The sequence below is a fragment of the Ictidomys tridecemlineatus genome, chromosome X (assembly GCF_052094955.1).
Source record: "Ictidomys tridecemlineatus isolate mIctTri1 chromosome X, mIctTri1.hap1, whole genome shotgun sequence".
In the NCBI taxonomy this organism is placed as follows: domain Eukaryota; kingdom Metazoa; phylum Chordata; class Mammalia; order Rodentia; family Sciuridae; genus Ictidomys; species Ictidomys tridecemlineatus.
In genome coordinates this window covers 112,767,087-112,794,330 of record NC_135493.1, presented here as the reverse complement: position 1 = coordinate 112,794,330, position 27,244 = coordinate 112,767,087, and the positions used below count along the sequence as shown (strand labels likewise).

At 36.8% G+C, this 27,244-nt stretch overlaps 2 protein-coding genes across 4 annotated transcripts in view; one reads left to right on the top strand and one right to left on the bottom strand.

Annotated features, from left to right (window-relative positions):
* Nucleotides 1-27,244, bottom strand: part of Map3k15 (mitogen-activated protein kinase kinase kinase 15) — a 113,298-nt gene that overhangs the window by 31,367 nt on the left and 54,687 nt on the right. For all 3 annotated transcript variants that reach the window (XM_078035058.1, XM_078035056.1, XM_078035057.1), the window contains 7 exons: nt 20,111-20,281; nt 16,880-16,992; nt 16,482-16,641; nt 14,820-14,970; nt 13,021-13,128; nt 3,718-3,767; nt 1,891-1,986 (listed from right to left, as the gene is read on the bottom strand). In XM_078035058.1, coding sequence (XP_077891184.1) covers nt 1,891-1,986; nt 3,718-3,767; nt 13,021-13,128; nt 14,820-14,970; nt 16,482-16,641; nt 16,880-16,992; nt 20,111-20,281 — 849 coding nt within the window. The remainder of the gene's footprint in view (nt 1-1,890; nt 1,987-3,717; nt 3,768-13,020; nt 13,129-14,819; nt 14,971-16,481; nt 16,642-16,879; nt 16,993-20,110; nt 20,282-27,244) is intronic.
* LOC101977428 (telomeric repeat-binding factor 1) lies at nt 24,497-26,847 on the top strand. Its single transcript, XM_021720731.3, has one exon. The coding sequence runs from the start codon at nt 24,568-24,570 to the stop codon at nt 25,756-25,758; it is 1,191 nt and encodes a 396-aa protein (XP_021576406.2). The 5' UTR covers nt 24,497-24,567; the 3' UTR covers nt 25,759-26,847.

Genomic DNA, 27,244 nt, shown 5'->3' with positions numbered 1-27,244 from the left:
ACTTGTATGGATTGTATATAAAAAAAACTCTTAAAATTCAATAATTTAGAGACAAATAGCCCAATTAAAAATAGACAAAATTTGGAGAAACATGGCAAACATCACTTTTAGCTGTTGACCCGAATTACCATCACCAGAAATGACACAAAGATATTGTGTATCCCCTGATATGAGGCACTGGGAAAGACACAGCATTACTTTTGTGGTATTCCTGCCCCAAATACATAACATGAATATACTGATAAGCAAACAGCAAACAAATTCAAATCAAAGGACTGCAAACATATTACCTGCACTCTTTGAAAGTATTAAGAAAGACAAAGACTAATGATAATCTCTTTCAGATGAAAGGAGAGTATACAGACATGGCAAGTAAATGTTATATGATTGTGGATTAGAATGTGAGCCAGGAAAAAGTCTTATTTTACCAAAAAAGGTATTAGGGAGACAATAAATAAAACTTGAAAATGGCTTCTAGATTATAGTACCATATCAATCTTATACAGTATGATTAGGTAACTACTATAATTACATAAGTAAACATTCCCCCTCCTTTTTTTAAGGAAATATGCTGAAGTATTTAGAGGTAATGCAGCATTATGTCTACAACTTGCTCCTGACCAGTTCAGTAAAAAACATCATATGCATATAGAGAAAATGTAAAACAAATGTAGTAAAGGGTTACACTGGGGAATTCTGGGCAAAACATACATATAAGTAAAAGACGTGAACTTTGCCAGACGTAGTGGCACACACCTGTAATCCTAGCAACTTGGGAGTCTGAGGTAGGAGGATTGCAAGTTCAAGGCTAGCCTCAGTAACTTTGTGAGACCCTAAGCAACTTAGTGAGACCCTGTCTCAAAATAAAAAATAAAAAAAGGGCCAGGGATGTAGCTCAGTGGTAAACTGCCCCCTGGTTTCAACTAAAAAAAAAAAAAAAAAAACAAAAAAAAGTGAGCTTTAAAAATTGGGCAAATGATTTGAATAGCTATTTCTTCAAAGGAGATATGTAAATGGTCCAAAAGCACAAGAAAATATACTCATATCACTAGTCATTAGAGAAATGCAAATTAAAACCACAATGAGATTCTACGTCACACCCACCAGAATGGCCATAATCAAAAGCACAGACAATAACAAGCATTGGCAAGGATGTGGAGGAATTGGAACCATCATACACTACTGATGAGAATGTTAACAGGGAAACAGTCTGGAAGTTCCTCAAAAGGTTAAACACAAAATTCCCATAAGATCCAACATTTTGATATGTCCACACAAAAACTTGAACATGAATGTTCATAGAAGCAAAATTCATAATAGCCCCAAAGTGGAAGCAAACCAAATGCCTGTCAACTGATGAACAGATAAATAAAATGTGGCATATTCATACAATGAAATATTATTCAGACACAAACAACAAAGTAATGATATATGCTACAATATCAATGAACCTTGGAAACACTATGCTAAATGGAAGAAGTCAGTCACCAAAGACCATATATTATATGACTCAATGTATATGAAATGTCCAAAACAGGCAAATTCACAGAGTTAGAAAGAAAGGTTGCATAGGGCTAGGGTTATGTGGGTGAGGTTGGGGAGAAAATGGGGAGTGATTGCTAATGCATACTGGGCTTCTTTTGGGGGTGATGAAAAATTCTAAAAATACATTGTGATGGTGGTTGTCAAATTATAAATATACTAAAAATTGAGTTGTACACTTTAAATAAATGGTTGTGAGGTATGTATATTACATCTCAAAGCAGTATGATCATTTTCTGTAAATTAAAATTTCAAGAAGACAGTAGAGCAAACATCATCACAGCAAAGGCCCTTCAACAATTATTTACCATCAATAGATTGCAAATAGCTGAGTCAGCTATAACTCACCTACTACACTGGTCTTCAGTGGAAAAGTAGATTTGAAAGTCATCAGAGTTATCATGGACATAAAGAAAACAACACCGTTCATCAAACTTAGATAGGCTGTAAAATTGCAAAACATAAGAATGCTTGTATGTAAGTTGTGACACCAATTTTAAACTTTTGAGAAAATCTAATAACAGATTTTCTTTTACTTCACAAATTCCTGATTCATTAATCTTTTAACACAAACCCCACATTTTGCCTTTTATTTCTCTATGAAATTTAAATACCAGAGAACTTTATCTTGTTTGTGTTTGAGTTCGCATTTACAACTGACTTTTACCAATGTGTATCAAAAACTTCTTCTATACTCAGTGCTAAGCAGAGCAGAAAAGGGTAAAAACCATCGTCCCTTGTCCTCTAGGAGTTTAGAATCACACACACAAAGACAGGCAAGGTATTTATAAAGTCATTTACTGTGGTATCAAAGGAATTTCTAAACTTGGAAAATATCAGGACACAGTATTAGTGGTCACACAAGGTTAACAGAAATAAACATTTCATCTTAGTTCAAGAAAGGTCTCTAAATATTCTCTGGTTCATTTCCAACCAAGTGTGGATCCAACTCCACAGCACCTCAAACATAATATTCAGCTTGCCTGAACATATCCAGCAACAGAATGTCACTACACTCCATTTGCTGACAGATCTCACTGTTAGAAAGTTCATTACCCACATTGGGCCAAAGCCTCCAAAATGGCTCTCACCCTGCCAGGTGGCACTATGAAGAATCAGGCTAGATTCTCTTCCACAATTAGCTCTTCAAATAAAGCCACTTCATCTGGTCCCTTCTAAGCCAATTCCTACTGAGTACAGAACTTAGACTATTTTTCATGATATAGATGACATGATAAATAATGGGTTGAAACAGCATCAGTCCAGAGTGACTAAAAAAAAGGTACAAACAGAAGGTCCTCACCTACATATTCTTCTACAGCTTCATTACTGAGTAATATAGTTTTGAAAATCTTTAACATATTTGGGTTACATTGGGTTTTCTGGGTAATATTATCCAAATGTACTACTGTGTATTTAAATTATTTCCCTCCCTCAAAAGTGATGTAATCATTATTCCAGATGAAGCCCTAATGTGCTCAGGACAGAATTATAGTGTGACCAGAGATAACTGGAGACTTATTTAGTGGCCTGAGGTAGTCATAGAATCAAAGAGAGGACAAAAAGTTCTAGTCCAAGTTCTTGGATTTGGTAAAAATAGTGAAGAAAATGGAACCTAAAGAGGTTGGGTGATTTCCCAACATCACACAACAAAGGGACTAGAACTTATATCCACTTCAGAACTATTCCCACCCTTGAAAATGCTGGCAGGGTGATAAATGCAGCAGAGGTGTGTTATTGCTGCTTGGAAAAAAAACACAAATGGTCACCATTCCTGAATAAAAAAGCAAGAGCCACACTTCTCCCTGGAGTACACTACCTCACTCCCTCCCTAATAACAATATCCCTGGTTCCATTGCTCTGTCCAGGAGATCCCACCCAAGTGCTATTAGCAAATAACTCCTGAATTGATCTGAGTACTTGAATATAACTTAAGTTTGAGACAAGAGTTTCTTCTGCTGGATAGGAGAAAAGCCACTATAATAATCCAAGAGATTTTTACTAGCAGCACATTATGGACCTCAGGCAGGGTAACAAAATAGAAAATAGTTTATTTTGGATTCAGTTAAAAATAAGAACATCACAACTCATGAATAAGTGGTAACCTTAAAGTGCATCAAACATTCACTATTACGTGCATTAAAATAATAGTTACATTTTCTTTTATGTTCTTACCTTATTCCTTTAATTGAAGAGGCTGCAAAATTCCATTCGTGGATTTGTTTCTGCAAGTATCAAAGACAGAAGTCCATAGCTTGGTTTTTTCCAAATTAAAAGATCAGTTTTAGCTTCATACTATAGTCAATCATTTCTACTACTTTATTTTCAATAGTGGTTAGAGTTTAGAGCAATATACTTTGCATAACTTGGAACACCTGAAATATTTTCTAATGTATTATAAAAATCTATCTGTGCTTGGAACCAACTCAGCTCCAACTTTGCATAGTTGTGTAAATGGGAAATAAACTTTTGAGAGCTGTGAAAAAAAATCTATCTGTATCTCTAATCCAGTTTAGTGAAATACAAACTTGAAATAAATAATTTGAGATATAAATAATAAGCATACAATAAATACATAATAAATGGTCTTTCATATTCTATTAACATAGCAGGCAAACTCTAACAGGTTTGAGAATCATCTAAGTTGAGTCTTGCAAAAACGTTTGGAGAAGTAAGACTATGGTAAACATTGTTCAGTGTTCATTAATCTTCATTTCCTTTTCTCCCTGGGCACACAGCTAAACAACATTTCCCACCCTCCCTTGCAGGTACATGGGGCCATGTGGCAGAGTTCTGACCAATGAGATGTGAGCAGGAGTAAGAGTACTACTTGTAGGTGTGACGCATAAAAACCTCCACAAAAATCCTCTACTTTCTCTTTCCCCAGCCACTTCAAGATGGAATGGGGACCCTGCCAACCCAGACATGACATGAGGCATAGACAAACTTTTATCAAGATGTTGAGGTTTAGGAGCTATTTGTTTTAGCATCTGGCCTATCATGACTAATAGAAAAACTGTATCAAAATGTACTTTCTTGGGAGGTAGGTACCAGGGATTGAACCCAGGGGTGTTTAACCACCGAGCAACATCCCCAGTCTTTGTTTTTACTTTTTATTTTTAGACAGGGTTTTGCTAAAATTGCTTAGGACCTTGCTTAATTGCTGAGGCTGGGCTTGAACTTGCAATCCTCAATTTCCCAAGTTGCTGACATGCACCACCCATGCTCACGTCCAAAGTGCACTTTATTATCTATTTATTTATTTTTATTAGAGCTTTATGGTCATACATAGTAGCTGGGTTCATCCCAACAACTCATTCATGCATAGAAATCAATTTCTGTTCATGACCCCCACTTTTCCTTCTCCCTTTTCCCTCCCGTCCTGCCCCTCCCCCTCTTCTTCCTCTAGTCTATATGCTAGACTTCTTTTTGCTCATCTATTAATTTGTATTTTATTGGTTCATTCTGTAACTTTGTCCTTCCCTCCACCTTTCCTTTATTTTACTCTAGCTTCCACATATGAGAAAACCTTTTGAGTTTCTGAGTTTGGCTAATTTCACTTAGTATGATATTCTCCCTTTCTATCCATTTATGGGTAAATGTGATAATTTTGTTCTTTTTAGTGGCCAAGTAGAACTCCATTGTGTGTGTGTGTGTGTGTGTGTGTGAGATTGCAATTTCATAATCTATTCATCTATTGACAGACATCTGGATTGATACTATGCATTCGCTATTGTGAATTGTGCTACTATACACAATGATGTGGCTGTGTCACTATAGCATGCCAATTTTAGATCTTTGGGGAAAATACTCAGGAGTGGGATAGTTGGGTCATATGAGGGTTCCATCCCTAGTTTTTTGAGAAAACTCCAAACTGCTTTCCAGAGTGGTTATACTAGTCTGTAGTCCCACCAACAATGTACAAGTGTTTTTTCTCCCCACAATCTCACCAGCATATATTGTTGTTTGTATTCTTGATCATTGCCATTCTGACTGGAGTAAGAAGAAATCAGTGTAGTTTTTGATTTGCGTTTCCTGATTACTAGAGATGTTGAATATTTTTTTCATGTATTTATTGGCCTTTTGTGTTTCTTCTATTGAGAAGTTCCTGTTCAGTTTCTTTGTCCATTTATTGATTGGGTTATTTGCAAGGGGCATGGTAAGGTTTTTGAGTTCTTTGCATATTCTGGATATTCATCTCCTTTTGTAGGAGTAGCTGGCCAGACTTTCTCCATTCTCTAGGCTCTCTCTCCATGCTTTTAATCATTTCCTTAGCTGTGCAGAAACTTTTAGTTTAATGGCATCCCACTTATTGATTGTTGTTTTTTTTCTTGTGCTTTGAGGGGTCTTGTTAAGGATGTCTGCACCAGCACCTATATGATGGAGTGTTGACCCTATGTTTTCTTCTAGCAGTTTTAAGGTTTCTGGCCTAATTCCATTTTGATTTGAGTTTTGTGCAGGGTGAAAGATAGGGGTCTGATTTCATTTTTCTACATATAGCTATCCAGTTTTCCCAGCACCATTTGTTAAAAGGCAGTCTTTTCTCCAAGACATATTTTTGACATCCTTGTCAAATATCAGATGGCTATGGGTTTATGGGTTTGTCTCTGTGTCTTCTATTTTATTCCATTGGTCTTCATTTCTATTTTGGTGCCAATACCATGCTGTTTTTGTTATTTCATACTCTGTAGTATGATTTCAGATCATATATTGTGAAGTGAAGTCCTGCTTCACTTTTCTTGCTTAGTATTACTTTGGCTATTCTTGATCCTTTTTTATTCCAAATGAATTTAAGATTTTTTTCTAATTCGGTGAAGAATGTCATTGGTATTTTAATGGGGATTGCATTGAATCTGTATATTGCTTTTGGTATTATGGCCATTTTGACAATATTAATTCTGCCTATGCAAGAACATGAGATATCTTTCCATTTTCTAAGGTCTTCTTTAATTTATTTCTTTGGTGTTCTATGATTTTTCACTGTAGAGCTCTTTTAGCTCATTGGTTAAATTAATTCCCAAGTCTTTTATTTTAAGGTTATTGTGAGTGGGATGGTTTTTCTGATTTCTTCTTTGACTGAATCACTGTTGGAGTATAGAAAAGCAATTGATTAATGGGTGTTGATCTTGTACCCTGCTACTTTGTTAAATTCATGTATAAACTCTAAAAGTCTTCTGGTGGAGTTTTTTTAGATCTTCTAGATAGAGGATCATATCATTGGAAAACAGAGATACTTTGACTTCTTCTTTTCTTCTTTGTATACCTTTGATTTCCTTTTCTTGCCTGATTGCTCTATCTAATGTTTCAAGGACTATATTGAATAGGAGTGGTGAAAGTGGACAGCCTTAGCTTGTTCCTGGATTTACTTGGAAATGCTTTTAGTTTTTCTCCATTTAGTTTGATGTTGGCTTTGGGTTTGTCATAAGTGGCCCTTATGATGTTGAAGTAAGTTCCTTTGATCCCTAGTTTCTCCAACATTTTTTAACATGAATGGGTGGTGGATTTTATCAGAGGTCTTTTTTGTAACTACTGAGATGATCATGTGCTTTTTGTTCTTAATTCTGTTTAAGTGATGAGTCACACTTATTGATTTGCATATGTTGAACCAAACTTGCAACTCTGGAATGAAACCCACTTGATCATGGTATATTATCTTCTTGATGTGTTTTTGAATGTGGTTTGCTAATATTTTATTTAGGATTTTTGCATCTATGTTCATCAGGGATATCAGTCTATAGTTTTCTTTCCTTGAAATGTCTTTGCCTGGTTTTGGTATGGTTATATTAGCTTCATAAAAAGTATTTGGGAGTGTTCCCTCTCCTTCAACTTCATGGAATAACTTATAGAAGAACTGACACCAGTCTTTCACAAAGGTCTAGTAGAACTCAGCTGATAAGCCATCAGGTCCAGGGCTTTTCCTTTTTGGAAAGATTTTAATTGCTGTTTCTATTTCATTACTTTATATTGGTCTGTTTCATTACTTTATATTGGATTTCTATATCTTCCTGTTCAATTTGGGCAGGTCATGTGTGTCAAGAAATTTGTCCATGTCTTCCAGACTCTCCAGTCTATTGGAATATAAATTTTCAAAATAGGATCTGATAATCCTCAGGATTTCAGAGGGATATGTGGGATATCTCCTTTTTCATCCCTAATCTTATTGATTTGCTTCTTCTCATTCTTTCTTTTGGTTAGTTTGGCTATGATTATGTCAATTTTATTTATCTTTTCCAAGAACCAACTCTTTGCTACATTGATCTTGTATATCATTTTCTTATTTTTATTTTCATTGATTTCAGCTCAAATCTTAATTATTTCCTGTCTTCTACTGGTTTGGGGGTTAGTTTGTTCTTCTTTTTCTAAGGCCTTGAGGTGGAACATTATCTTATTTATTTGGAATCTCTCCAATTTTTTAATGTAGATACTCAGTGCTATAAATTTTCGTTAGAACTGCTTTCATACTGTCCCAGAGACTTTGATATGTCTTCGTTCTTGTTCATTTCTAAGAATTTGATTTCTGTTCTCATTTCTTCTTTGATCCATTCTTCACTTAATAGAATATTTTTCAATCTCCATGCATTTATGTGGCTTTTATTATTTTGCTTGCTGTTGATTTCTAGCTTCATTCCATTATGATCTGATATGATACATGGGATTATATCAGTCTTTTTTGTATTTGCTAAGATTTGCTTCATGGCCTATATAAAAAAGTTCCAAGTGCAGCTAAGAAGAAGGTATATTTAAGCTGTTTTAGGGTGGAATATTCTGTAGATGTCTGTTAGGTCTACTTGATTTATAGTGTTGTTTATGTTGGAGATATCTTTGTTGATTTTTTTGTTTGTTTTGATGACCTATCTATTGGTGATAAGGTTGTTTTGAAATCTCCCAGTATTATTTATTATGTTGGGGTCTATTTGGAATTTAACATCATGGAGTATTTCTTCCATGTAATTGGGTGCATTGACATTTGGGGAATACACACACATACACACATTGAAAGAATTAAAAAAACTAATTTAAGAATATGTATATGTAAAAAAATATCTTGGTGTAGACTAGAAGGCTCCATTGAAGTAGTCAAAATATTTGACTAGAATGGGTGGTCAATATCTATCTTTAATAGTCTTATCAATTAATCTTGTGTAAAGTACTGATAGAAAGAACAAGGTATGGGGATGTTAACCCCTTCCTGTTATTGTGTGGCTGAGTTACTAGTTATAGTGGCCTAAGATTGAAGCTGTTTGATATAAGACTCAATTTCCCTTCTCACCAGCATGAGATGGGATGGGTAAGTTGTACAGTCAGTTTGCATTTTGACCCTTCTGTGAACACCCAAGGTACTGCTTCTGCAGTGCATTCTGTGAGGGGAGATCCAGCAGGTGGTGCTGGGACCTACTTGGCCTTCAGATCTTGCCTGGCTAGGTTGAAAGATGCCTTCTTTGGAGAGACTAGGTGGACCTGCCCCTAAGCCTAGACTTTAGCTTGATTATTTCCATGGGTTTAGTACTTGATTACTTCCCTAGAAATCCAATCATGGATCAGGGTGACCATGATTGTACTCACTTTTGCCCAGGAGTTCAGCTCTCCCAGGTGTAGTTTCTGAGTGTATTCACCTCATACCTACTCTGACTTCCAGGCCAGCATATGAGCCACCAGACACAAAGGCACCCCTTAGCCCTTATAACTGAAGTCCCCCTAGGTACAGTCCACTCCACTCCAAGCCAGTTTCTCTTCTGTTATGCCAGACACTGCCGAGGTTCCTTGTTAGGCACCTGCCAGGACACTATGGCTTTCTCTGTGTGTGTTTTTCCTGATCTACCGAGTCCCATTTATGTCACAGTGGGCGTGCTTGCCCCAAAGTGGCTCCTGGCTCCTCTTTCCCTGAGATACCACCGGTACTCACTTATTTAACACCCAAGAGTCCTTCTCAAGGACCTGCATAGTTTGCCACCCCTTGGTTCAGATAAGTTCAGGGAGGGTTTTTGATCTTAGATTTCTCCACACCAAGACACACCACCAAACCACCTGAAACGCTGCTTCCTCTAGTCCCCCTCCTTTGCCCATGGTGGGTTGGCTCCCATAACCCTCTTTTGCCCACCTTGTTGAGAAGCTATGCATCTACTACCTTGGTCTCATGCCACAGAGCAACTTGGAAAGTCATCTCCTTTACTCTGCCATCTTCCCAGAAACTCCAAAGCACACTTTAAAAAAAAAAACCAACTTCATCCTCTTACTTTATTACCATTTCTTGCCCTTAAACTGTACAAGGTTAAGCCTTGGATGGAATGTCTAAACTCTGGTTTCAGAAAAACCATAGGCTACAATATGAATACATCACAAGTGTAAAAAAATAATATTAAACAGGAAAATCCATTTTGTTGGCCTGAGGTTGCTTAAAATTGATCCCTAGTAGTATTTACACTACAGGAATCAATAAACACTAAAAATTAGCCTTTATCCCCAGAAAGTTGGCTGTTCAACATTTACTAGCATATTACTGCCTTCCTGCTTCCAGTGAATTTCTGAATTCTTGGCAAATAAACCAGGAACTTAATCTAATTTAAAAGCAATGGTACAAGGAGTTGTATATATGTATATGTGTTCTCTTTTTATTATCCATACATAGCCTACCAGGAGAAAAAATGCAATGTAGAATACACTATGTAGAAAATGTCATCTCACTCTAGGCAAATCTAGCTTGCTTTTCACAATCCATACAATTTCAAAATTGTAAATGAAGGCAAACGTTTCAAAGGATTCCTCTCAGAGAAAAAGGCAATTTATATTTCTCTCAGACAACTAGGAGCACTTATGGAAAACATTTCATCAGTCAAGGAAAACTAACATTTGCTATGTATATAATTCTTTTCCATTTCTTATTACAGACTATATGCAAAGCAAAACATTTACAACCAGTGAGATATTATATGTACCAATGGAAATTTCTATTGAGTCAGCAACCATTATAGGTTTCAAATGAGGTGGGCTGAGTTGGTAGAATTCCTTGAAATCAAAACCATTTCAGCTTTATAAGTATAAAGAGTTACTTTAATAGCATCAGTTTTTTTTTCTGGAACCATTTATCTAAATATCTGGTATTTTACATCTATATAAAGAAAGAGTGAGATTACAGACTCCTATTTTAGAAATTCTCTTTTATGAGAGTAGTATCAATGATACAAAGAAAATAAGCAAGGTTGGTGTCTGGTAAAGGATTTTCTGAACTGAGAACAGGGTGCTTCATGGAGATGGCACTTAGAGGTCTGCACAAAGACAGCAGGAGCAGGGGCTACTAAGGTGTGATCACTTTGTAAAAACTCTATCAAGCTATACATTTATGATTTATGCACTTTTTGTGTGTATAAGTTACACAGACCAAATCTCTTATTTGAAATGTTTGAAACCAGAAGTGTTTTAGATTTTGCAGTTTTTCATATTTTGGAATATTTGCATAGATTTTTACTGGTTGAGCATCCCTGATCTGAAAATCTGAAATCTGAAATGTTCCCAAACCTGAGACTTTCTGAATATAGATGTTAAAAAAGCTTCAGATTTTGGAGCATTTCAGGTTTTTGGATTAGGGAGGCTCAACTTCAATAACAGGTTTTAAAAAAAATACCCAAAGAAGCCAGGCTTGCTGGTGCATGCCTATAATCCCAGTGACTCAGGAAAGACTGAGGCAGGAGGATCACAAGTTTGAGGCCCACCTCAGTGAGCAAGACCCTATCTCAAGACCTTATAAAAAATAAAAAAGGGCTGGGGATGCAGGTCAGTGGTAGACCACCTCTGGGTTCAATCCCTAGTATATTATAAAAAAGAGAAAAAATACCCAAAGAAGAGGCAAATTAAATAAAAGATGTGTGCATTCTTCAAATGAGATTTATCTGTATGAATGCCATATGTGCACTTTATCATAGGTTGAAAAAATATATGCTTTTTTTGTACTCAGATATTTAATGTACAGAGTGCAGGATAAAAACACAAGCACATCATGCTAGCTTGTCCTCACTAATGGCTGCTGACTATTTTCAATGATAAGAAGATTAGTCTAATGTTAAATATTGGACAAGGTTATTGGCCCTCACTTGAGATATCATGAATAGATCTGATAAGGAGTTTTTAATATGAATTGAGCCTCTGCTTATTGTTTAATGTTGCAAGTTATTTGTGAAGATATTGGTTATTTTTACCTGATTACAACATTATCATTCACACTCTTGCTTCCAGGAAGAAAAATAAGCCTCTTTGCCAAGTTAATGGCAGAAGTCTTTTCACGCTCCATGGAAACACATGCACAGCAAATAAATCTATCTAAAGTGTTTGTCAAAGGTGCTATGTTTCTTTATTAAATGCAAAATTTATGAAAGAACAAACTGATGAAGTACTTTAGATAAAGATATGAAAATATCACCATTACCACAAAACATCAAGCCCAGCCAGCATTTCTGTAATCTTGTGTACTATTGGTACAAGTACAAACTAGAATGGTATAATTTGATAGCAACTATCAAAGTTTTAAATACATGTACCCTTGGGTCCAGAAAGTCCAATTCTAGGAAATCTCTGCTTCTGAAATGCTTCCATGAGCATAGGATGCACACTAGCATACCATCAGAAGAGTTAAAAATCAGGGACCTAAATATGCATCAGTAAGAATGAAGTGAAATAACAGGTTCATCTAGACCACAAAATATACAATATGACATGAAACCAGGGAATATGACACTTAAAGAATCAAGATGGATCTGTGTGTGCTACCTGAAAAACTTCCCATGATGTTTGCATGAGTTTAAAAGTTACAAAGCAATAAGTATATGCTTATATGATCACACTGTAATGTAAAATGCCTTTGTGAATAAAACTCGTATAATATATATTATACATATATAAGTGAGTTTAGAGAAAAGATAAGGGTTATCCACTCAATCACTGGGGGTGGGGATGGGGATAGAAATGGAAACAAGGTCTGAGAAACATGGAGGGATTTTCTCTGCATATGTCCTATCTACTTCCTTATGATTTCACTATTTAAAAACCTGTACTTGACATATATTTGAAAATATTACATATAAACACATATATGTCCACTTACAAACCCACATATGCTCCCCCATATATGCATATACACAATACATAAAAATGGAAAAAATCCAGGGGCTGGGGTTGTGGCTCATCGGTAGAGTACTCACCTAGCACGTGTGGGGCACTGGGTTTGATCCTTAGCACCACATAAAAATAAAATAAAGGTATTGTGTCCAATTACAATTAATATAAAATATTTAAAAATAAAAAGGGGAAAAATCTGCTTCTTTTCTTTCATCTGTGATTATATCTTCTCATACAGTTCTATATTTCAGAAGTTGAGCATGGGTGAACTATACTTTCCAACTGTAACACACAAATTCTTCCTAGTTGAAAATTGAATCTTTGATTAAATAATAGAGAAGAAAGAGAACTGCTTGTGACTTTTTCCCTTACCATTTCTGTGGGTGATACATGCCATAAAGAAACTGTTCTCTCCTCAGCTTCACTGTTGATAGAAACATAAGAAGGCTGGTAGACTTTGGTTGGCTCTATCACCAGAACCTAAGATAAGAAGATTCTTGTAAGACACATGAATCTAAAACAGGTGACCCTACCCAGAAAGGAAGTGGGAAGATTTATACTCAACAAATAGTCTTCAAAAACCAACTATGCTAAGCATGGCTTAAGGAGCCAAGGGTATAGCTGGGCTATGATTCAATGGGGTGACAGAGCACCAGTCTTAAAGAGAATAAGGCAGAAGGGGGAGGGGCACTTCTTCAGACATGACAGCCAAGAAAGGCCTGTCTGAAGAGATGACAAAAGAAAGAGGGAGGAGGTTGCAGCTTTTGAGAGAAATAAAGAAGCAGAAGGAATGGATGGCAGGTCCCAAGTCTGTAAAGGAGATGAAAAGTGAGTGACATTTTCATTGGTAAGGTGTTATTTGGTTAAGAGAGTAAAGGAGAGCTGGGGTTGTGGCTCAGTGGTAGAGCGCTCGCCTAGCACGTGCGAGGCCCTGGGTTCCATCCTCAGTACCACATAAAGATACTGTGTCCAACTACAACTAAAAAATAAATATTTTTCTTAAAAAGAGAGTAAAGGAGAGGGAGGAGGAGGAGGAGGAGGAGGAGGAGGGAGAGAAAAGGGGGCAGGTGGAGAAGTGGGGAGAGAGGGAAAAGGAGAGAGTTGTGGGGGAGTAGGAATACATCTTCAAAACAAATAAAGCAATATGTTTAAGACAGCTAAACCCCCAAAAAGCTTTCACAAGTGTCCATTTCATTATGGGTTTGTACCTTTCAGATTTGAAATTTTCATAATTAAAAGAAGATTTTAAAATGTATTACGCAGGAACAAAATAATTATCACAGTCCTTTCCAACAACTCCATCTTTTATTAGGCACTTAATGAAATTCTTAAAAACATGTTCACAAAATCTCATGGCATAAATATGAAACATAATTACTGAAGTGCAATTTCCAGGACACTTAGATATCTTACTTATGAACCTTTATAAATGGCTATAGAATTGAAACAAAAGCTAAAAGCAATTCTGATTTTTCAATAAAGTTTTAAATTAAAACTCAGTGGCACTGGAGGCAAACCAAAGCTTAATAGGAGACAGTTTTAAATTCCATGTTTCTATTGTTAGGACTATATTTTTTGAGAGCAGGATTTCTCCGCCTTGGCCTTATTGATAGTTTGGGCTAGATATAAATATATTTTTTTTATTGTGGGGGCTGTCTTGTATATTGTAGAATGGGTAGCAACCTCCCTGGTCTCTAGCATGCTGGTGACCAGTAGAACAACCTCTTCCCCCGGTTGTGACAACCCAAAATGTCTCCATACATTGCCAATATCCCTTGAGGACATAATTACTCTAAGTTGAGAGCCATTACTTGAGAGGATATAGCCAACTTTTCCCCAGGGAGTTGATCTATCACTTGATGATTCTGCATAGGATTGGTAGTTATTCTAACATATGAAATTACAGTTTTCTTCCCTTTAGAGTATTTATTCTAACATATGAAATTACAGTTTTCTTCCCTTTAGAGTATTCAATAATTAAGGTAGTAATAATCCCAAGTTTCTTTTGTCTATCTTATAAAGTGAATTTAGTTCTGGGGACATAGCTCAGTGGTAGGGAACTTGCCTAGCATGTGCAAGGCCCTGGGTTCCATCCCCAGCATCAGGAAAAGAAAGGAAGAAAGGAAGAAAGGAAGGAAGACAGGAAGAAAATTGAATTTAGCATAACTTACTGGAAATCTGAGTCCATTACTAACTTCATTTGTTGCTTCAAAAATTATATCTAACCAGAAGGTGAGCCGTTCTTGCCTAGGTGAATGTTCAATAATGGGTTTCTTGAAGCGCCGAATTAATAACAAGTTCTGAACTAATGATCGCAGATACCTGGGGAAAAAAAAAATCACAAAACCCCATAAATCAGAACTGAATTCACGTGTACTCCCTTTAAAACTATCTACCCCAAAGCTTTATTTACTTAAATGCATATTCTGTCACAGTACATCATACACAATCATTTGGCAACCATATAACTAATAAAAAGAAGCCCAAACAATAGGCAAAATAAGTAAGTCCAACAAAATCATAAAACATGGCTTTTTACCAACATTGGCCTAAACCTCAATTTTAGTACATAGCATCCAAGGCATAGTGACTGGAAAGCATGCTATAACTCTTAAACAACAAAAAGCCAAAGTGTTTCAGCTATCAAGCTTTCTGGCTATTGCTGGAAATCCCCTCAAGTTAAAAAAAAAAAAAAAGGCAAGCAGTTCTTAAGTTAAAATTACAAAATAGCAAACTTTCAAACCCATTGTCTTTTGTTTTTAATTAAACTTTTTATTTTAGATCTAGGTGGAGTTGTAAGAAATAATACAGACAGAACCCATAAATTCTTGGCCCAGTTTACCTCAATGGCAACATCTTGCAAATCTGTAGTACAATATCACAACCAGAATGTTGCCATCCAAACGGTCAAGATAGAGATTTCCATCACCACAAGGATCCCTCATGTTGTCCTCTAATAGGTATGCCTACTTCCCTCCCATCCCCATCCTCCCCTTTACCACTAATAATCACCAATCTGAAACTCATTTTTTAAAAACTTAAGACTCTGACCAGGTAGATTTTGATGCTATGAAGTCTTGACTCTGCCTATACCTTTGCTGTCTTCAGGCAAAGTGAACTTTTTGAAGTATAGTGATCAGGCAGTAACATTAACTATATTTCACAAAGTACTAAATGGAGATGGTTCAGCTGAAAGCATCATAGTATTATTTTTCTCTCTGAGGATAAAGTCTGGAGCTATCCTAGAAAGGCAAGCCAGCTAGACTCCAACCAATTTGTTTGGGTACTCACCAGGCCTCAATTGTCCAAATTTTACTCATTCCAAAAAAAGATCTGGCCTTTGACTGAATACTGAGGCATTACTTCTAAATCTCTGGAGTATTCTGCCTGTTTCCCTGAAGCCTTAGGCCATGTCACACAGTTTCTGCTAAAAATATGAGTCATGGTGGAGGCCTTGGGCCACTCACTATATGAGTTTGAATACTGGAGGGGTTGGACACTGAGGTCTTAAGATCAATCACATGAACATTCAATGCCTACATGATTCACCTCCAATAAAAACCCTGTACATCAAGACTCAGTAAGTTTTCCTGGCTGGATATGCTGCAAGCATGCTGTCTCTATTGCTGCTGGGAGAATTAAGCACTGTCCATATGATTCCACTGGAAGCTTGTACATGGTCTCCCCATGTGCTTTTTGCCGTTGCTGATTTAATCTATATTCTCTCATCGTAGCAAACCATAACTTAGTATAACAGCATTTCTGAGTTCTGTGAGTCCTTCTAGTGAATCAGATATTAAGAAGAGTGATGACAAAGCACAGATTGGACTTACCAGACTGGAGGTTTCAGCTTGAATAGCCTCTCTGCTGCTTGCACCGCCTTCCCGACATCATTGGCCAACATGCTGACAGTGAAGAACTGGCCAACATCCCAGTAATTGTTCATTTTCTCCAAGCTCCCTTTTCTTCCCAACAAACTATTCAGTCGAACACCTTCAGAATTTGAATTTTTAATAGTCATGAAAAAAATCTTCCTAGTTTCGGTCACATCACACAAGCCTTTGAGCAGAGGACATGTGGACATTTTACTTTGGCTGCTGTGTCTCAGGTATGCTATCAGGTAGTAACTGATTGTTTCTTTTGAAATATATTGCTAGTTATTTGAACATAATTTTTAATGCTAAACTTGTATAACTGAAACATCAACATCTGCAATAATAAACAGCATTACCTATTTTCCTTAGTTCCATGGAAGTTTCAAATTGTTGTCCAGCAACAATCAGCAAAACTGCAAGGTTAATTCCCGAATAAAGAGATGACTGCAGTTCAAACCCCTTGCGATACCTATAATTATAGAAGCACCAAATTCTTATTATATCATCTTATTCTATTAGAACAAAAATGTATAGATAATGATATAAACTACCTTCTTATGAAAATATTTATTACTTTGTTATTTCATGGTTCTCTCTTTCACCTTGATGAACATGCAGCTCTCCAATGACTTTTTCAAGATGTTGTAATAGCAGTGCTGTAACTTACACTAGGGAGTTTGAAATTTTTCTTCAAAAGGCTTATGTTTTTGTAATGAAAGCCTTAATGATCATATAAACAGGGAAGTCACTTTAAAACAGACAAAAGAAATTTAAAGTCTATTATAATCCTATCCTCAAAAGATGACCACAATTTGATGTTAAAATTTTCTTTTTAAGGTTCGACTCCAGTTGTACATTCAATATTTTGTGATATCAAAATAGCATCAATCATAGGCTATTTTTCTGTATGCCATTTGTTTGTTTTCTTTATCATGACATGGAATTGTTTTTTCATATATAAAGTCATGATGCCAGAATCCTGGATGGTTATCAGGGCAGCAACAAAAAGGGACAGGAGGGGCAAGGATCTATCACATTAGAATAAGGAATAAGATACAAAACTAGAAATACTATTTTTATACAAAAAGTTAAGTTCCTTTTGCTGAGAAGAAACTTTTTAGTTTGAGTCCATCCCATTTATTGATTCTGGGTTTTAATTCTTGCACTATAGGAGTCTTATTAAGGAAGTTGGGGCCTAATCCAACATGATGGAGATTAGGGCCTAATTTTTCTTCTATTAGAAGCAGAGTCTCTGGTTTAATTCCTAGGTCCTTGATCCACTTTGAGTTGAGTTTTGTGCATGGTGAGAGATAGGGGTATAATTTCATTTTGTTGCATATGGATTTCCAGTTTTCCCAGCACAAAAGAAAAAAGTTCCATTTCAACTATCTTCATTCTTTTCTCTTTGCACAAACTTTCATAGCAGATTTATTTGTAATAGTCCAAATCTTATTCTTTTCTATACATAAAGTTTCTTTCTTTCCCATGAGCAAGTATGACTACTATGATCAGGAAAAAAGATATTCAATCAATGATGTAATAACACAAACATATCTTTAAGTGGCACTGTTAATACCAAGGACTTATAAACCAGGGGTAACAAGAGAATTCATCAATAAAACATTACTTCTTAAAGGGAGAAATTATTATTTCTATAAGTTAAAATATGGCTTTATTGGGCTGGGGATGTGGCTCAAGCGGTAGCGCGCTCGCCTGGCATGCGTGTGGCCCGGGTTCGATCCTCAGCACCACATACAAAGATGTTGTGTCTGCCGACAACTAAAAAATAAATATTAAAAAATTAAAAAAAATATGGCTTTATGAACTTTAGAGAATAATACAAGTAACTTCAGACCAACCAGAGGACACCAGGAAAGTCCTTCCTATCCCAGTCAACAAAATTTCAACCTTTTTTGCCCCACATATCTTGGGAATTTAAAATTTCATATCCTACCTAGTTTGCCTTTAAAAAATTTTCTTTTACAATTAAATGTTATACTGAGGTGGGTGTGGTGGTGCACACCTGTGCACCCAGCTATTCAGGAGGTTGAGGAGGATTGCAAGTTCAAGGCCAGCCTCAGCAACTTAATAAAACTCTGTCTCAAAAAAAAAATCATTTAAAAAGCAAGTTAATTAAGAAGAGGGCAGTGGGGCTGGGGATGTGGCTCAAGTGGTAGCGCGCTCGCCTGGCGTGCGTGCGGCCCGGGTTCGATCCTCAGCACCGCATACCAACAAAGATGTTGTGTCCGCCGAGAACTAAGAAAAAATTAATAAATGTTAAAATTCTCTCTCTCTCTCTCTGTCCCCCTCTCTCTCACTCTCTCTTTAAAAAAAAAAAAAAAAAAAAAAAGAAGAGGGCAGAGAAGTTTTCCTTTTCCCAAATTAAAACAGGCCTTACTCAGGGGCAGAGATGATTTGGACTCCAATCAGAGGACTGCAGTCCCAGATTTGCCACTAATCATCCCTGTGATCTTTAGCCAGCCCCATGACCTTGGACCAGTCACCTATCTCCCTGGGCCACATGCTTCACATCCATACTTTAGGGTTTGGGTTAGATGATCTCCAAGGTCTTATCCAGGGCATACATGCCCTGATCAAAAGACTAAGCTGCATTTATTCCTGTACCTACCACCACTACTTTCTTAAGTAGCTGGGGAAAAAAAACTCCTCTGACTTTTCTGAAGGAGTTACAAGCAATGATTTCCTGATCTGGGGGTTGAATTTTTAGCCACCAAAATGGGAACCCAGCTTACTATTTTAGCTTCCCTGCTACTCTTCTGCTTACTCCTCACCATCCATAAGTGTGTCCAGCATGCTTCCTCCTTGGAGTCTTTGCCTGTGCTGTTCCCTCCACCTCACATATTTCTCCACAGTTATCTGCAAAGCCCACTCCCTCACCACCTTCACGTTTTTACTTACCTTTACTACCCAACCTATTTAAAATTACAGACTACCCTCTCAACTCTCCTTTTCTTTTCCCTGCTTAACTTTCCCCCATAGCCCTTGCCATCAGCTAACATCCCATACATTTTGCCTTATTTACTTTTCTGACTTCCCTTAACAGCAAGGTGCCTGAGGGCAGGATTCATTCCACATTTCTACCATTTAGAAAATTTCTGGCACAATGTAAGCCCTCAATAAATATTTGTTGAATAAACAAATAATGAACTGTTCACTGGGAAAATAATACCTTGACAGTGGTGGATAAGATTCTGGAAGGAAGGTTGGGGTTGTAGCTCAGTGGTAAAGCATTTGCCTAGCCTTGGTGAGGCAATGGGTTCATTCATCAGCACCACATAAAAACAAATAAATAAAGGTTAAAAAATATTCTAGAAGGGGTAGCTGGGAAGAAGTGTGTTGAGCCTTCTTCCTGCCTCATAAATGAGTGAACTTACAGGAAGTGTGTTTTCAAGAGAAAACCCTGTTTTCATGGCTTTCTCTCAGAAGAGGGAATCTGAAAATTCCCAGACCACATTTATTGCAAGGTTTTTTTTCACTGCCAGTGGATGGACACACATATGCACATAGGGAAAAGACCTAGATGCTTGGCCTATGTGATTCTGTGCAGAGATGCATATGCTACTTACCACTCAATGGCACTGTCTCTGCTGGCAGCATCTTTACAGTCTGAATCCAAGAAGATATCCTTGTAGATCCTCCCACACAGGCAAAACATGTCAGGAGCTGGGTGGTCACAGCTCTGCAGAACCTGGAGCATGACCTGAAGAGCCTTCTCACGGTCACCTGCACTGTTTCTCCTGAAAGATACGTAAGATCACAAACAGCCCAATCAAGACCAAGAGTATATGTGCACTCATCCTACTGGAAGATTGGAGGTGAGGATGATGTGCTTTAATAGAAAAAAGAATCAAAGTAATACTTTGATTCTTTTTCATTTTCAAAAGCAGCAACTGCTTAGGATATATATTAGTAAATCTCATATAAGTATACTTAGTTCCTACTTGATCCTATCTTCAACAAATAAATTGTAAGACAAAATAAGAGAAGAGGAAAGTGATGTAATAAACCCCAGAACAACTGGCAAAGTATGAACACAGACAATGAGGAATTTTTGTTGATTTTTAGGTATGACACCTTAATCATGATTATTTTATAAAAGTGTCCTTGACTTTTAGAAAGACATGCTGAAACATCTATAGGTAAAATGGTGTACCTCTAATTCATAAAAAATCCAGTGATAGAGTACAAAGAAATGGGGGTAAAGGAGAACCAAAACTAATCATGCAATGATACTTGCACAAGTGCAATAATTAAGCCTTTATTTTGTCTCTGAATTTTTTCCATTTTATACCTTGGTCCTGTTTTTTTTAAGTTGTTGACAGACCTTTATTTTATTTATTTACATGTGGTGCTGAGAATTGAACCCAGTGCCTCACACATGCCAGATAAGTGCATTACCTCCGAGCCACAGCCACAGCCTTGGTCCTGTTTTGATATATGTGATCTTCCTTCTGTTTGTCATATAGAATCTAATTTAATGAGCCTGCAAACTAGATCTCTTTTTGCATAGCCCATCTATGGTATTTAATTTTTGAAGTGCTAACAATACCAACCCAATTCAAATTTGCTAAAGCACTTAAATAACTTCTAATGTCTATGTCAAGAATATGAAAAATATTAAAATTCTAATGAGTTACAAATTTTCTATACCTGGTATAACCTCATTTGGGGATTTGAAATACACATGATTCTGCAAAAAAATGTATAACTCAAATGCTTAATTACTGATGTGAGTTCAGGTTGAGTTTTATTTTTGTTTTCTAGGTTTTTTTTTTTTGACAAGTTATATCAAGATTTCCCTTAACATTTTTCATTAACTTGAAACTTACCCTTGTTTCTCAAATAAAAGATCTTTTTGAGTATAAACAAAACAAAAATCAAACATCTAATAAAATGAAAAGCAAAAAGAGATTTTCTGCTTAAAAGCCACTTTTAAGACAGGTGCTAAACAGCTAATCGCTTTAGTAGTTAATAATCAGCTTTCAGATCTGCTTATCATTTTCAGATCCCAAGGTATCCAAGAACAAACCTATAGATAAAGACTCCTGTGTTTAATCAGTCAGCAACATCTGTTTCTGGCAATAAGGTCATTTCACAATGAAGAGAAAGAAATGATGACAGTGGTCTGAACCTTGGCTGCATATTATAATCACCTGGGGAGCTTTAAAACCCCTGGGGTCTGGGGTACATCCTGGACCAAACAAATCTGAGTCTCTTATGTTGCACTCTCTAATTCAGTATGCCTGCATCACTGCTAAATCCACTGGTCAATTCTCAGTCTTTGTCCTAATTGACCTACATATGCATTTCATCTACGTGTATTTAATCAAACTGTGCAGTTAACATCTGTATAATCCCTTCTCCTAGGACTATCTTCATTTGATTTGCAGGACACCACATTTGCCTGAATTTCCTCCTTCCTTAGTTCAATTTTTTGGTTCCTGCCCATCTCTCTGATCTTTTAACATTGGAGTATTCCCAGGTACAACCTTTGGACCTTTTCTTTTATTGGTAACTATACCAGATCCCTTGGTGATATAATCCAGTGCCATGATTTTTCAAACCATCTATATTCTGATGACTTCCAGTTTTCTATCTCCAGCCCACACCTCTCCCCTAAACTCCAGACTTACATACAAAAATGCCTTCTCAGCATCTCCCCTGCAGATCTAACACCTTCAACTTAACATGTACAAAATCAAACAATCACCCTACCAAACCTGCTCTTCTCACAGCCTTCTCCACCTGGTTTAGCAGGCAGTCCATTTTTCCTTTTATTCAGATCAAAAAACTTTAGAGCCATGTTTGGATTTTTCCCTAACACCCTATATCCAATCAGCAGACACAGCTGGCTTTTATTTCAAACCATCTCTCAAACTGGTCCACTTCTCATGATGCCCACAATTACCACCCTGGTCCAAGCCACCATTGTTTCCTGCTTCCACCCTTACCTCTCTACAATCTAATCTCAATACAGAAGTGACTGATCCTCTCCACTATATGTCAGGTCAGGTCATTTCTCTACTCAAAACTTTCTAGTGGCTCCTATCTTAGAACACATACCATTTTTTTTTCAATGGCTTACAAGGCTTTACAAGATCTGGCTCCCAGTTATTTCCTCCAGTCTTATTTCTCACCTCTCTTACCATCCACTTTCCCATCACCTACTCTGCCTCAGCTGCACAAGCCTCCTTACTATTCCACATACTCATCCCTCTACCTGGACTATTCTTTCCCCATATATTTACATGTCATGTTCCTTGCTGTTTTCTGATCTTCTCTCCATGTCACTTTATAATAAATAAGGCCTTCTCTAAGCACCCAACTTAAAATTACAACCTCTCCTGCCCACCAGCCCTCCCTATCACCCTAGCCTATTTTAATAATTTTACGTCTCTCCTCATTTCAGAAGGTAAGCTCCAAGAGGATGAGATTATTTTTTTGGTCTACTCTATTTATTACTGTGTGCCAGTGCAAACTGGATCTGCCACACAGTAGATGCTCAATAGATGTTTATTAAATGAATGACAAACTGAGCAGAACTAAATGTACCAATGTAGAAAGATCTCCAACTATTGATTGCTAAGTGAAAAAGAATAATAACAAAATACTTCCTATATGGTCCTATATTTTAAAAACCCTACAGTATGACACTTTTAACTGCATGTTAAGTGCATAGCAAATTGTCTGAACTGACATACATCAAACTGACAAAAGTGGTTACTTCTGGAATATGAGTGGCAGCAGAAACTAGAGTTAAGAGGAATGACTGCTTCAAGTGTTTCTTTTTCTTTTCACAAGACTATGTAAATACTCACCTATTATTTATGTAACAAAATGAACAGAATAAAACCAGAACACTTTATTTTGGAATTACCTAATGCTAGATCTTGGTTATTTTTATGCCATTTACTACCCATGTGAATTTTGAGCAGGTCCCTTTCCCTTTTGGTGCCTCACCTCTTCATCTGAAAAGTAGGCTTGACTTTGCTCACCTCACAGAATTAGGGTGAGCTTTAGGTCTGCCAGAACATTGATTTGCCACTTACCATCCTGTCTTCCTGTCTACCTTTTTTTATACTATGTGTCCATAAGAGGAAGTCCATACCACAGGAACCACACTTCCAATAAACCTTCTTCCAAGCCAGTCCCGAGACTAACAAGTAAGATGTCTCACTAGATCAGTCTCCTTTCTAGAACAAATTTTGTCTTGGATCACTCCCAAAAACCTTGTAAGAGATTCAATTAGGATATAGGAGATATGAAATGCCTTCACTCCTGTGGTAACAATAAAAACTCAAGACAATACAACAATCACACCAAGGAGAAGGAAGGAAGCTTGAAGTACTAAATTCCAGTGCTACAAAAGTTTCCATACTTGCTTATCATTCTGGGTACTTATGACTGGAAGAGGGAGCCTTTGATAGAAAGAGATACTTTGCAAGGACAAGGATAAAATTATCCTATCTTTAGACAACAGCATGGGACACCATCTGAAGCATCCCTAAGCAACAACAAATCACTTGGCCTAACAATGCTGTTTCCCCATATTCACCCCCTGCATTTTGCCAAGAAAACCACAGGGAAGGAGATGCTCAAAACCAGAAAGTCATCGCAGGCACCACCACAGCACCTGGACTACAGGCCCTGCAAGAAGTGAATCCAAAGATATCAGAAATAGCTCAAATATTGACAAGACTGAAAAGGTGGCAGAGGGACAGGAGGTTGGGGGTTGAGCTAATCACAGGTGAACTAAATCTAGTTAGGAGTACAGTGCTTGGGCTGGGGATGTGGCTCAAGCAGTAGCGCACTCACCTGGCATGCGTGAGGCCTAGGTTTGATCCTCAGCACCACATACAAATATGTTGTTGTCCTCCAAAAACTAAAAAATAAATTCTCTCTTAAAAAAAAAAAGAGTACAGTGCAGTCTCTAAAAGAATTATTAAAGTCCGCTTCCTCAGCGGCTCCGAGCCCGCGGGGCTGTGCGGACGGGGAGGATGAAGAGTCCTCCCATCGAGAAGGGATGGAGAGGGCCAGAGAGGAACTAGAACAGTTTGAGTGCCAGGAACTGACCGACTGTCAGATGCAGTTGGGGGCCCCTGAGGAAGAGGGGGGGGAGGCGGAGGAGGAGGAGGAAGAAGAGGGGGAAGACGCGGACCTGGTGGCGGAGGGCGAGGCAGTGGCTGCTGGCTGGATGCTCGATTTCCTCTGCCTTTCTCTTTGCCAGGCCTTCCGCGACGGCCGCTCGGAGGACTTCCACCGGACCCGCGACAGCGCCGAAGCCATAATTCATGGATTATCCAGTCTTACAACTTATCAATTGAAAACTGTATACATATGTCAGTTTTTGACAAGAATTGCAGCAGGAAAATCCCTTGACGCACAGTTTGAAAATGATGAGCGAATTACACCCTTGGAATCAGCCCTGATGATTTGGGCTTCAATTGAAAAAGAACATGACAAACTTCATGAAGAAATAGAGAATTTAATTAAAATTCAGGCTATAGCTGTTTGTATGGAAAATGGCAGTTTTAAGGAAGCAAAAGAAGTCTTTGAAAGAATATTTGACGCAAATTCTCACACGTTCAGCTACAACCACATGATGAAGAAAATTAAGAGTTATGTGAATTATGTGCTTAATGAAAAATCATCAACTTTTCTAATGAAGGCAGCAGCAAAAGTAGTGGAAAGTGAAAAATCGAGAAAAATAACTTCTCAAGATAAACTTAATGGTAATGATATTGAAATGGAAACTGAAGTCAATTTGGATAAAGTAAAAAGTGTTAGTGACAAACAGTCTGCGGTAACTGAATCCTCAGAGGGTACAATATCCTTATTGAGGTCTCACAAGAATCTCTTCATATCCAAATTGAAACATGGAAGCTGGCAGCAAAACTTTAATGAGAAAAAGGAGAGAGTAGAAACTCTTCAAAGTGGAAAGGAAAAAGAAGAAAACAGAAGAATCACTGAAAGCAAGAGAGTATATGTTTCAAACAAACAACCCAAAACTCCTAAAAAACAGCGACCTAGGAAACAGGCATGGCTTTGGGAAGAAGACAAGAATTTGAGATCTGGTGTGAGGAAGTATGGAGAGGGAAACTGGTCTAAAATACTATCACATTATAAATTCAACAACCGAACAAGTGTCATGTTAAAAGACAGATGGAGGACTATGAAGAAACTAAAATTGATTTGCTCAGACACTGAAAACTGAATGTATTTGTTGAAGCTTGATAAAGGACAGTTAAATATTTTGATAACTACATTTTGTTTGAAACTTATTGGTCGTTGATGTATTTCAAATTTTTTGTTTAAAGCATTATTTTTAGTTTAGCAAAGATTTGTGCTATAGAGTAAAATTATATGCCTCATTTTGTTCTTCAAAATTTTTTAATTTTAGTGTAAATATGTTAACTCCAACCAAATTCAGTACTCCATCCCCAAATCTCGTTCCAGTAAAAAAATGAAACCTGAAGAGGAAAAAAGCAGTTTTTTAATTTACCTATTTTGTGTCTATAAGGTACCTTCAGCCTCCTAAGACACAGCATGAAAATGAATTTTCTCACTAAGTGAACAGTAATAGTCCTTTTATATGAAACTTGATCTATGGCCTTAATATTCTACTTAATTACTAAAGCATTTGTTAATAGAGTGATAAATAAAGCTGTTTTTGTTTTCTTTTTTGATACTAAGGATTGAATTCAGGGGCAGTTAACTGTCAAGACACATCCCCAGCTCCCTTCCACCTTTTTTTTTTTTTTTTAACTTTTGATATAAGGTCTTGATAAGTTGATCAGAGCCTTGCTAAATCTCTGAGGCTGGCTTTGAACTTGCAATCCTCATGCCTCAGCCTTCTGAGTCGCTGAAATTACAGGCATGTGCCACCACACCGAGCTAAATAAAGCTTCTTTATAACCTGATACTGAGTTCTCTGGGATGCTTTGATTTAATATGTCAATATTGGACATAAATAGTATTCTGTAAATGCTTAAGTTGTATTCACCATGAATTCACCAATACTTTACATAGTATTAATAAATAAGGTTAAACATACCTTACTAGACAATTTGAATTTCCATTAATTTATTTAGATGTCCTAGTCAAATATTAATAGAATTATTTAGCATTTTGTGTTATGTGATTTGTTTAGTAAACAAGTATTGAAATATTGAGGTAGTTGCATTAAAATCATATGTAATATTTTATGATCTTGTTCATTTCTTATTAAAGTTTTTTATACTATTTTCTGATTGTTTGTGAAATTATGTTGTCCTTTATGTATAAACAGAAACATGAATAATTACTGTATGGTTCCTGACTCAGTCTGTCCTATTATAACGAAAATATTGTGTTTATCTAAGACATCAATGATTAATGCTAAAGTACCTTAAGTCAAAACTTATAAGTCAACCACCTCATTCCAAACATGTACCATAAACCATCAAATCTAAATTGCCATTAATTGTATGATGCTTTGTTACTTCATATACTTAAAAAGAAAAATCACCATCAATTAAAAAAATAAATAAATAAAAGAATTATTAAAAATCATATATGCTGGACTGGGATTGTGGCTCAGCAGTAGAGTGCTCGCCTAGTATGCGCACAGGGCTCTGGGTTTGATCCTCAGCACCACATAAAAAAATAAACGAATGGAATAAAGGCATTGTGTCCAACTATGACTAAAAAAAAATAAAATA

Excerpts from the sequence above, each read along its gene's own strand:
- LOC101977428 (XM_021720731.3), top strand. The coding sequence starts at position 24,568 with ATGGAGAGGGCCAGAGAGGAACTAGAACAGTTTGAGTGCCAGGAACTG.